Source organism: Notechis scutatus, chromosome Z (assembly GCF_049901735.1).
Source record: "Notechis scutatus isolate UNSWTSFEM ecotype Mainland chromosome Z, rNotScu1.2, whole genome shotgun sequence".
NCBI classification, from domain to species: Eukaryota; Metazoa; Chordata; class Lepidosauria; order Squamata; family Elapidae; genus Notechis; species Notechis scutatus.
In genome coordinates this window covers 132821769-132833995 of record NC_142025.1, presented here as the reverse complement: position 1 = coordinate 132833995, position 12227 = coordinate 132821769, and the positions used below count along the sequence as shown (strand labels likewise).

At 43.2% G+C, this 12227-nt stretch overlaps 1 protein-coding gene across 1 annotated transcript; it reads left to right on the top strand.

The window, feature by feature from the left end:
- Positions 1-253: 253 nt before the first annotated feature.
- On the top strand, positions 254-6488 carry TNFRSF12A (TNF receptor superfamily member 12A). The gene is made up of 5 exons (XM_026682319.2): positions 254-430; positions 2402-2503; positions 3656-3790; positions 4298-4352; positions 5430-6488. Exons 1-4 carry the CDS (start codon positions 358-360, stop codon positions 4348-4350), a joined length of 363 nt encoding a protein of 120 aa, XP_026538104.1. The 5' UTR covers positions 254-357; the 3' UTR covers positions 4351-4352; positions 5430-6488.
- The last annotated feature ends 5739 nt before the right edge of the window (positions 6489-12227 follow it).

The following is a 12227-nucleotide window of genomic DNA, read 5'->3' as shown; positions in this document are numbered from 1 at the left end:
CGGGTCGGGCCAAAGCTCGAGTCCCCCCGCTCCCTGTCGCCGCCTCCCCCGCCTTCCCTTTCTCCAGCCGGGCCGTTTCCTTCCCTGCACTGACTCGGTCCTGCTCCCTCTTCTCTCCCCCCCCCCGCACCTCCCCCGCAGATCAAAGGACGGAACGCGCAGCTCTGGCCGCGCGCCCGCCAATCCCCGAGTGCGGGGGCGTCTCTCGCCGGGAGCCGAGCCGGGCCGGGCCGGGCCGGGGAGAGTTTCCAGCACTGAGTCAGAGAGCGAGGCTGGCGGTCAGTCGCTCGCGATCCTACATCCTCGGCAGCGGCGAAGCAGAAGCAGCAGCAGCAGCAGCAGCGAGACCTACCTGCGATGCTTACCTGGGGAGTCATCCTAGGGCTCTTGCCCGTGTTGCTGGGTTCCGCCCGGGGAGACCTCATCGCAGGTAAATGGGGATCAGGGAGCATTTAGGACGGGGAGTTGTAGGGGGGGGGTCCCTTTATCCTCTCTCGGCAAACTTTTCAACAACTGAGGAGTCGGTGGGGAGCAAATAGGGGTGGCTTTTCAGGGTTGGGACGGGAAGGTGCCGGGAAGCTCTACCTGTTGAATTGCCGCCTTTGACCGCTCGCGGTCCCCCGTCCCGTCCCCCCGCTGCTGTTTGAAGCGACATTGGGAAAGGGGCTCGGGAGGGATAAGGAAGAGCCGGCAGATGGAGATAAAACAGAGGAGGGGGAGGCTGACGGATGAATGAATGAGGCTAGGGACGAACGAACGAATGAATGAATGAATGTAGTTTGTCTGGATCCCTTTTTATGATTGACCGCTTATCAGGAGCCCCGGCCGTGGCTGCCCTCCGTGTAGAAAACGTGGAATTTTTAAACGGACAAATGTGCCGGCTTCCCAGTAATCCAGCTTTCTAGTAGCCACCTGTGTCGGTAGATGCTGGGGATCGTCCTGCATAAGCATGGTGCGTTCACACATGACGCTAAGGGGAAAGTCTTAGATCTGCGAACCCTCCAAGGAGGAGGGAGAGATTCAATATAAAGTCGGCGCGGTCATCTTCTCAAGATTAACAATGACTCCCTTCAGTTTTTCGGCAAGTACAAACTTTTATCGCGGCTCCGTTACTTCTCAGCACTGAACCCGTTGAATCTTTTACCTGAGAAGGAGCAGCTAACCCAATGATGCCGGCTAGGAGATTTACGCAAACTACAGTTATAGTGAAAAGAACTGTTTTTATATTAAAGTAAATGTCACTTTAAAATGTTGCCAGTCTCCCTCCCCCCGATAACCCACCTCATAGGGTTGTCGTGAGAACATAGGAGTAGGAAAGAGTATTACATACGTTCACCGCCTTGACTTACTTATAAAGTAATAAAAGCGGGATAAAAGAAAAAAAAATCTAAATAAATGAATAGAATCACATAGTTCACTCCGACTAAGCAGTCTGCACATGCTTAGCAGCGCTTTCTTATCAGCTTGCAAATTGCGGTTGAGTTAAACCCCGCCCCTCCCCGAGAAATCAATCACACCGAACTTGTCAGGAGTGGGATGTTTATGAATGCAAGGCCCCGCCCCGCTCGGACCTGCCTCTTTCCTATTGGCGGACTTTTCCGGGTGAAAGTCTCAGGGGCGTCTCACTCCTCCGGCAAGTGAAGAAAAGCGGGGCCGGCTAAGATGTCTGACGTCGGCGTCATGCGACCTGCACTGAGTCATTCGCCCGCTCCGCTTCTGGGCTCAGCGCCATCTGGTTGCCTGCTCGCTCGAGGCATGTTTTATCAATGAAGTCATTTAAAAGTGAGGGACGTGATGGCGGGTGGGGGTGGGGGGAGGGAGAGAAGCTCCTTCTTCCCAAGCCCCCTCCCATTTTGTGATGTGATGATGCTCTCCCTGAGTTGACACCTCCCCCCGTTCTCCTGTTCCTAACACTGGTTCACGTTTCGGGGTGAAACACAATACCCACTCACCCCAGTGACGTTACCCCTCTGGAAATAGCCTTGGTGTCATGGGGGGGGCTGGGATCACATGGATTAAATGCAGTGCCCCCCATTTATGCATCTTATTTTGTTTCCCTATTTTCACCCAACTGATAATGCTTCTCATGACCCAAGTCTTTTCTTTCTTTCTTTCTTCCTTCCTTCCTTCCTCCATCCCTCCTTCCTTCCTTGGTTCATGAATTTTTAGGAGAGCAGCTATGACTGCAAACATGCTGGATCTCAATTGCCATAACCCTAGGAAGCCAGGGACTATTGCAATTGGAATCCAACATACCTGCAAGGGGGCAGAATCAGAAATACCAGAACTTTGGTTAACTCCACTGTGCTTTAGGGAGGCAGAAACTTCCTGATGCTGTTTGTGTGAAAAAGAGGATAGGTGAACTCTCAACTTCCTTTCTGATTTTTTTTTCCCTCCTCAGAAACTAACTGTCCCGGCGGCCAGTCCTGGAGTCCCGACTTGGAAAAGTGCATGGATTGCTCAGTGTGTCAACGTCAAAACAAGAACGATTTTTGCTCTACCTGTGAGTGGCTCCTAACTTTGCCTAGTAGCGTGGCGGAGCATGTATGTCTTTGGCATTGCCAGGATAGCCTCTGGAGCCCTCTGGGAGAAAGGATGAGTGGTTGGATGTTCAGCGTGATGCTACAACATATGATTCTTCGGGGTTGAATGTTTAGATGGTGAAACGGTTGAGTGCAGGCCCAGCCTTGGGACATTATGCCTCCGAGCCCAAAGTCAAGATGCTGCTTCCTATCATTGCATATTCAGAAGCCAATAATCAATTAAATCAATTTGGAGATAGGATCCCATCTCTCAGGAGCTACCCATGATTCCTTTCCCTGTCATTCCTGTCACTGGAGAAGGCAGTCCTCTTTCTTTTCCAAATTTGGGCATGCAGGGACCAAGGTTTATTCAGGGATGGTCAAAAAAGTGAAACATTCAGCCTCAACCTCAGTTGATTAAAACTTTTCTCCATTTGTACCTAGGTTGCACAATCACAGCTCCACAGCACTCATGAAAGGGGGCGGAGCTTCAGGCATATGATTGTGGTCGCCATCTTGCCTTTTATGGACACTCAACCCACTGCTATTAGCTGTAGCTCTGCTAACTGTAGCCTTTGTTTTTAATTCTTCCCCTTTCTCTTGGGAGCAAGTGGCCACTTGATAGTGAGATGGATGGCATATACATTTAATTTAATTAATTAATTAATAAGCAAGCAAGCCTTGGCATCCTTCTCCAAGCCTGAGACCACCACCATTGCCTTACGGTGGTCCAGATTTACCCTGGTGGCTGCTCTGTGTCATCTCAAAGCTCATTTTGGGGGCTTGGAGTTAATTAGAGTTCAGAAAGAAACAGAGGCTGTTTTTGGCCATCCTTTTTATGAGCAGGGATGTGCCGTTGTGCTGCTGGCAATGAAAAGGATATTTTCCCCCCACCTCTATTCCAACATTTAAAACTGGAAAGAGTAAAGTCTTTGTATACAGTTTTGTTCCAGTGCTTGTGGCAACTCTCTGCCTTGAGGGGCTAGGTAGGCAGGAAGGGAAATGATTTTTAAACAGTAGGTATCTGTTTCAGATGAAGAAATTGGCTGCGTCAGCCAAAGATCCTTTGGGATCAACTAAAGGCCATTTTTTTCAGGGGAGTTTAAGGTGTTCTTCTCTCCTTGCTTTTACAGGTGGAGACCCCCAGCCCACCAACACCTTGAATTTGTGGGTGCTAGTTGGGGCATCGTTGGGTGCTGTTCTTCTGGCTAGTGTCATCGCAGGCACAATCATTTATGCCCGCTGCCGAAGGCGAGAAAAATTCACCAGTAAGTTCTTCCTTTTTGTGGTGTTTCATCCTAGTTGAAATTGTTGCCAAGAGTAGTCCTCAACTAACAACCGTTCGTTTAGCGACCATTTGAAGTTACAATGGCAAAACTTGAAAAAACTGACTTGATGGGTTTTCACACTTATGACCATCGCACGATCAAAATCAAATGACCCTGGCTTGTATTTACCAGCATACCAGAGTTATTTTATTGCCATTTGCAACCTTTCAAGATGCCTTCCAACAAGCAAAGATTATGGGAGGGGGGGAGATGGATTCATTTAACAATCATGTGATTCAATTAACAACTGGAGCAATTTGCTTAACAACTGTATCCTAAAAGGTCATAAAATGGGATATGATGTAATTACCAGTCACCATGCTTAACAAAAGAAATTCTGGCCCCAATTGTCATAATTCAAGGATTACGGTGCAGGGAGCATCTGTGTAGCAAGGTCTCCACTTCACACTGATAAAACTTTTAACTATCTTTTTACTCTCTTTCTAGCCCCAATTGAAGAAACTGGAGGCCACTCAGCTCAAGAATCACTGATACACTGAAGGTGAGATCAGGATACTCCTAATCTCAGTTTCTTTCCTTGTCCTTCCTTCCTTTCTACCTGTGGGTGAAACACTTCTATCGTTGTTACTAGAAATATCTATTGGTTTTATTGCTTTTGATGTAAGCAGCCCAGAGTCTGGGGCGCAAATTAAACAAGTAAATGAATAAAGAAATAAAGTGACACTTTAAGAAGGGGGAAAGAGAAGCAAAGTTTCTAGTTCTCAAAAACAAACACAAAATGTTTAGATTTCCCTTTTTTTTCAGAAACCTCTTGAATAACCTTGACCAGAAAACTTTTTTCTAGATAGTGAAACATTTACAGAATATTTGTGTGAAATGCAATGGTCACACTGTGATAATAGAAGTCTTGTTTTTTCTTTTGGCGTAGTTCCGTGTTCATTCCTCAACACTTTCATGTTTGAATAATCTCAGAATAATCTCCTAGTACACATATTACAGGGACTGCCACCTGATTAAGTCTAAATTTCTGAGCAATGCTGCCTAGGATTGTTTTGTTGATCTGATACTTCTTTTCTGAAAACTTCCAATTCCATATTTGGAATAAGCAGTATGTATTTCATTTCATATATATTACTACTACTGATGACATCCTGCTCTTCATTGGATTTGCTCAAGTAAAGGTATCAAATCATAACGGTGGGATAAGAAATCCAATAAATTAATAATAAATAGATAAATGTCACTATGGCTGTTTTTTAAACTTAATGACAGTCCTGGGAGGTAGGCCAATCTGGTCTAAGAAAAGTCCCAACCTCTAGTTTCAGTCTGTTTCCAGTTTTTTTCCTTTCCCAAAACAATATCTCTGATATATTTTGGCATATCCTAGCTGTCATTCCCAACCAGTTGCCCTCTTCGGCTACTTTAAGATGAGTGGACTTAAATTCCTAAAATTCCCCCACCAGCCATGTGTGGACTTCAACTCCAGGAATTCTAGGAGTTGAAGTCTGCACATCTTAAATAGGCTAAGGTGCCCTAGAGTGATGGGAATTTGGTGGGGACAACAAGAAAGAATCATACTGAGTGCAAATTTATCTTCCTTGTGTTATTTTTCCCACAGACCTGTTTTTTTTTCACCACTTCAGATTCAGGAAACGGCAAAGAAAACATCGCTTTTGATTACCTCGACTTTTCTTGAAGCTGCGGGAGAGACATTTTTCACCTACCCTGGCGTTGCGGAGCCTTACACTTTGCACACTCAGCAACAGGCTGTGAAACCTACTGTCTCCTGTTCCCATTTCAGGAAACAGGCCCCTCTGGGGAAAGGGAGACCATTTTCCTTGCCAAGCGCTTTATGCTGTGTGAGGTGGAAAAAAAACTCACTTCCGGCATATACATACCCCAGGCCTAATGCCCCATATTGGGGTGATTTGTTTTTCTAAAGGGGTCACAGTTTGGGGAACTTTGCAATTCCTAGATCTGCATTGTGGGCCTCTTCCTTTGTCGTTTCCCTCTGGGAAATGTTTTAGGGAAAACAACGAATGTGATTTTTAGATTATCTGTATATAGAGATATATTAGGTGCTAAAACTCTCCATGAGAGTGGAATATGAACTAGCCTCAACAGAGCTTCCTGCACCATTACTCCAATCAGTGGCTGGCCACTACATCAAAAAGAAAATTTAGATGTAGTTCCAGATGTTCTGGACTACAACTCCCATAATGCCATGAAAAAAAATTCACAAATTGCCTTAGGTTTATGGGCATTTTGCTCCATAAGGAGAGCATCGGTTTGGTTCCTCAGACTCTCCCTGGTATTTGCTTTTCCCTCTTCCTCTTCTCTTTGGTGCTCCCTGTTGAGACTCTATTTATGTCTTCTGCTCTCATCAGAGATTTTTAATTTTATGGTGTGATTGGTTTTTTTAAACTGCGTTCAGGAAAAAAAAAAAGAGAAAAAAACTTCCGTTTCCTGACACAGCATTTGTGAACTGAGGTAAAATAAAAATGTTTAAGTTTGGTATGAAAATGTTGCAAATTGACCCCGGGAAGTGAATGTGAATATTGATGGATTTGATATTGACCACCCCACTCTAAATCATAGTTTGTTTAATGTATTAAATAAACCACAATTGGCCAGATTTGCATGATACAAAAAGCTAAATAAATAATTTTAAGGTTTAGTGTGAGATTCTTTTTTTTTTTTAACCTTTAAAGCATTCCACATAAATGAGATGAGTCTCCTTTTAGAAATCTTCTAAGGTCATTCAGCATGATGAGATTTCTAGAGAGAGAGAGGCATTATCACTTGTGTTTTCTTTCCCACACAAGCTAAATGGTAAAGCATATGTTATGTATGTATGTGCCATGCCAACAATCCAAGTAAAATCTCCACTTAAAAGATAGCAGACGGCAGGAAACAACTTAAATTCTGATCAGAACAGATAAATACTGTGCTAATGAATAAATCAGTGTCTCAAATCAATTTTGGGGGCTTTCAGATGTCTGGACTTCAGCTCCCAAAATTCTTAGCAATGCTGCCTAGGGAATTCTGGGGATTGAAGTTTATCAATCTACTTTCTAAATTGTATATCCCTTGGAGAGCTCTTCAAGAGATAAGGGATCTTGCCTCTCCCAATTTGAGTCAGATTAAGATCCCTTACTGTTCACTTAGACCAGTGTTTTACAACTGTGGCAACTTTAAAATGTGTAGACTTCAACTCCCAGAATCCCCTGCTGGTGGGGGGATTCTAGGTATTGAAGTCCACACATCTTAAAAGTTGTCAATTCTGAAAAACACTGACTGGCCAATGCAAATGGAGTGTAAAGCAATAATGCTCTTCCCTGATTCATTGCTCTTTGAGGATGTGATTGGTTTTTCATATAATTAGATAATTCAGTCAAAAAAATAATCTAGTATTATAAATAATGGAGTTGTATTTTATTGTGAGAAGAATTCTGAAACACCAGCCTGCCTGGCCATCTTTTTTCTAAATCCAGAAGTACAGACAAAAACACATCTCTGCATGCTCAGGAACTATTTTTTCACAGGTCCTACAACTGATTTTTCACCACCTGGCCATCCCAACACAGACTGCCCCTGTAGCTCTGTTGGAGACTTAACTTGTCATTTAAATAGGAGGCACCAGTTAAAATCTGCACCTTCCTTCAAAGTGTTAGAGGAAAAGAGAGCTTCCAAGCTTTCTTTTGTGAGAAGGCAAATTGAGGAGTGCCTAGCTGGCAGGCAGGCATGGAAAAAAACTCTTCCTGTTTCCTTTGTAGCTAAAGTATAGCCTAAAGGCATCCTGATGTGCTTCCTCTCTACAGCTAAGTAGATGAGTCTAGCCAAGATTTGGGAAGAAAGAGAAAAGTGCTTTGAAACACTAGCACTCTTCACAAATGAAGCTGAAATACAGATATATTTTTTTTCAAGCCACAGTGAGGAGAATTCCAGCAGCTATTGATTGTCAAACCTTGAGAAGTTTTAATTTCAATATGCTAGCAAAAAGGGAGTCACTTCTGGCTCTTTTACAAAATTATTGGCTTACCAAATAGACTATACTCTTAATTTTCATCATATCTTGCCTCTGTTCAGTTTTTCCTTTCCTTAATCCGTGCGGTGAGTTGGACTAGATGACCTACAAAGTCCCTTCCAACTCTGATTATCTGTTATCTGTACCTGGAGGCTGATGGAGGAGTTAGAAAGCTCACCATTTGGGACTTGAAGAAAATGAAACAAGCCTTGGCTCTGAGCTCCCATATTTGTAAGCCCCAAATCATGGCTTGTTTAAGTGCGGGTAGCCTTATAAAGCATCTCCAATCAGTTTTGTGCAAATTGGAGATTCAGCAGGTAGGTGGCCACAGACACTGCCATCTCTGAGGATAATGCCTTTTAAGATTTTCTTCCCTCTGAAGGATTGTGGGCATCCACAAAATTAAGTTTATTTTGATGTTTTGACATTTGAGGAATAACCAGCTGACCTGGGTTTCTCTTTGGCTAATTGTTGTGGTTTGGGGTTCTTCTGTTGTCGTTTGTTTTTTGGGTTGATGTGATGTTTTTGAGGGTCATGTTGTGTGCAGTTAAGTCATCTTTATGCCCACAGAGGAAAACACCACTTTTAAAAATATGCGTTGAATAAACAGACTGCAGCACAATCATAGAGGAAAGTCAAGCTGAAGTGGTCACAGCACTCGCGTTCCATTTTTGCTGGTACAATATAACTTAACAATAGAGTAACAGAATAATAGAGTTGGAAGGGACCTTGGTGGTCTTCTAGTCCAATCCCTTGCTCAAGCATGAGATCGTATACCACTTCAGACAAATGGCTGTCCAATCTTCTTAAAAAACTCCCATGATAGAGCACCCACAACTTCTGAAGGCAAGTGGTTCCACTGAATAATTGTTCTAACTGTCAGGAAATTCCTCCTTAGTTCTCGGTTGCTTCTCTCCTTGATTAGTTTCTACCCACTGCTTCTTGTCCTGCCCTCAGGGGCTTTGGAGAATAGCTTGACTCCCTCTTCTTTGTGGCAGCCCCTGAGATATTGGAACACTGCTCTATCATGTCACCCCAGTCCTTCTTTTCACTAGTCTTTCTTTTCAATGTCATCCTTTTCGTTTTTGAAAACCTGCACCCCAATTACAGTTGTTTCTTTTGAGGGGCGCAGAAAAGGCTTGGGATGTGTTATTTTTTTCACCATGGCTCTTGCTAGTACAAATAGATTTTTATACAGCCTTTCATCTTCTTGATGCTAATTCTATCATTCTATTTAGTTTTACTATCTCCCCACCCTTCAGGTCTACCTTTTACCTAATCTCAATTATTTAGTAGACCAGTAGATGGGGAATATTACAGGAGTTTTAAAAACTGAAGGTTTAAACAAACCTTTGTGTATTGTTATTATACAAACAACAATGTCATTTCTTTAGCTGGTGTTGTCTTCATACAGAATAGAGTAGAATAATAGTTGGAAGGGAGCTTGGAGGTCTTCTAGTCCAACCCCCTACCTAAGCAGGAAACCCTACCCCAGTTCAGACAAATGGTTATCCAACAACTTTTTAAAAACTTCCAGTGTTGGAGCATTGGGAAGAACAAATTCTCAAGAATCTGGGATGTTGTAATGCATCAACGTAACACATGTGTGCATCCAAGCAGTGTGGCCTTTTGCAATTGACAGATGGAATTTTTGTCAATGCACAGATTTTTCTAATGACCTTCCGAGAATTTTTGGTATGGCACCAAGCAGATAACCACTGGAATCACCACAGATTATTTATTATTATAGTTGGTCACACAGCCAGATGTTTAGACCAAATTTGGCATTTTTTTTATCCACCCAATGAATCCTTCTCAGGGATTTGGAATAAGAAGATGTTGTTTAGTGTTATTATTATTACGTATTATTGTGTGTATAATAATTGAAGTCTTAACCAAGGACCTAAAAGTTGTTAAGGCAGCATCTAAGAGTATAGTTCCAAGCAGGGTAGTTTTAAATTAAGGTGTTTAGATCTGATTACTGAGGAAGTCTTTTAGGTATCCCCTAAAGGGATTCTATTCACAATTGCTGCAAAAATGGATTTCTTTTCCCATAAGCATTCAACTTCAACCTGCCAGGTATTCCATACCTTTTTTCTTAAGAAAGTAGTCTTAAAAGATGATTGTTATTATTATTTCCACTTTTGCTTTCTTTTCACTAATTTCTTTTCCCACTTCTTGTTCCTGTTAATTTCCTTTCTCATTTCCCTGTACTAATTTTCCCCCCTCTGTGCCGGCTTTTCTTTCTTTACAGCCTCTGGTTCCTTTTGTTCAGTTCTTAGCTGCTGCTGCCGCAGCCTCCCCCAGAATTTCCTTCTCTGTCTCTCTGACTCATTCTCCCTTTTCTTCTCCTTGCCCTTATGGCCTCCTGGCTCTGCATTCCTGTCCCCTTAGTTCATACCAGCCTGTCCCAGACACCACCCAGTGACTCATCTGAAGGTGGCGGGGGCAGGGAGGAGGAGAGAAATAAGGCAAAATCGGAGGTGTTTCTCCCTCCTTGTGGTCGTGCTCTTCAGAACCTCACAGTACCTGAGTCCATCAGACCAAGCCAAACTCAACTTTCCACAACTTCTCCCCACCCCAATGGAATGACGGCCTGAAACAGCTCCATACCGGATTCAAACTAACCCGGGCTTCCCAAACTTAATTACTCCAAATGGGGGTAATAGTGATTTTGATTTGGATAACAGTACAAGAATCCAGTCACGGGAGGAATATTTCAATTGATTTAAAGCAGGAGTTGGTAACTAGGGGCCCCTTTACCACCCGTGGACTTCAACTCCCAGAATTCCTGAGCCAGTTGGCATTCTGGGAATCGAAGTCCAAAGGTCCCAAAGGGACTATAGTTGCTCTCCCTTACTTAAAGGGATTTAACTTACATTGGGTAAAAGGACTTTCTGATAAGCAGCACAGGTAATGAAGGAAAATATTTTTATGCACTAATCTAAACTGAATCCAACTAAGAGGTGAGAAAATCTTGGGATATTCAGTCAGAGCTGTAACAATTGAATACTTACAGTACAAGTAGTCCTTGCTAAATGACCAATCGCTCAGTGACAGCCATTGACTTTGACAAAGTTACAATAGACACCCCCAAAAAGGTGCTTTCAACCCAGTTTCAGAGCTCCAATGCTTGCTCGCTTTCCTCTCTCCCCCCCCCCTCTCTCTCTCTCTCTCTCTCTCTCTCTCACACACACACACACACACACACACACACAATCATGTGACTGCATTTTGGGTACCTGGCAACCAGCACACTTTTACAGCAACTTGCAGTGTTCCGCAGTCACATAACCACGATTTATGGCTTTTTAATTTGGGGGTCAGTTTCCAGTTTCCAACCTTTTTCGGACAGTTCCTGGCAAAAATACCCACATAAATAAATGAATACAACCACTGCGTTCACCTTAAAACTATCGCATTTGCTTTAAAACTGCAGCATTTGCTTTATGACTGCTGCAAAACATCAGGTCAGTCACATGGTGCCTCTATTCATGGATTTACGAGGGAAATTCTGGACTCCGTTACAGTCATAAACCAAGGACTAACTGTAGAGGCTTGACAATATTTCTTGGGGGTTTGGGGCATGCACAGAGTGCTTTCCATCAGGCCAGCATACTGTATCTCTGAACAGAAGGGAAGAAGTTTCTCCATCCCTTACTTGGCATAACAAATATGCAAGCTTCTGGATTAGATCAGTTTCTTTGTCCTGGGGTTGCATGAAAAACAGAGTTTAATTCTCTGCTTTTTCCAGTGAGGGAAAAAAGTGTCATGTGTTGTTACTGGAGCTGGTCCAGGACTTTTCTGCAGTATGGCACATAGATTGGAATAGGTACCTTGTAGGGTAAACGTTTCCTTTGCTATGTGTTGGCTGTGTTCACACATCACTGATTTTCTAGGTTTGCAACAACAAACCAAATATTAAGAGAGCCCATGTCATAAAGCACAGTTTCTCTGGAATAGCAATGTGTCCTGGGACCCCCGAAGAGACCTGGCTGGTCCCCTACCAAATAACTGTTAGGAATTTCTTAAAAACAAAACTTTTTCCAAAATCATTTCCTAACACCTCTTGTTCTTATTATTTTCTCCTCTTCTGCCTCTTTTATTTTTATCAATTTGAGAATGTGCGTTTGCTTAATTCTGTTGTTATTTTTCTTTGTGGAGATATGAGATTGTCACGGGAGGAAAAAACGGGAACGAGCTGGACTCACAGCTTTCTAAGACAGGAAAACAAACACATTTAAAATGGTGGGGGAGCATGGGGTGTTGCATGAATGCATTGACTGGGAATTTAGCTGACTTGGCTGGGCCTGTTATGTGAAGATAACTGTTGTCTGGTAGACACGAAGAATTCCACAGAAGTGTAAAAATGTCAAGGTGGATGCCGCA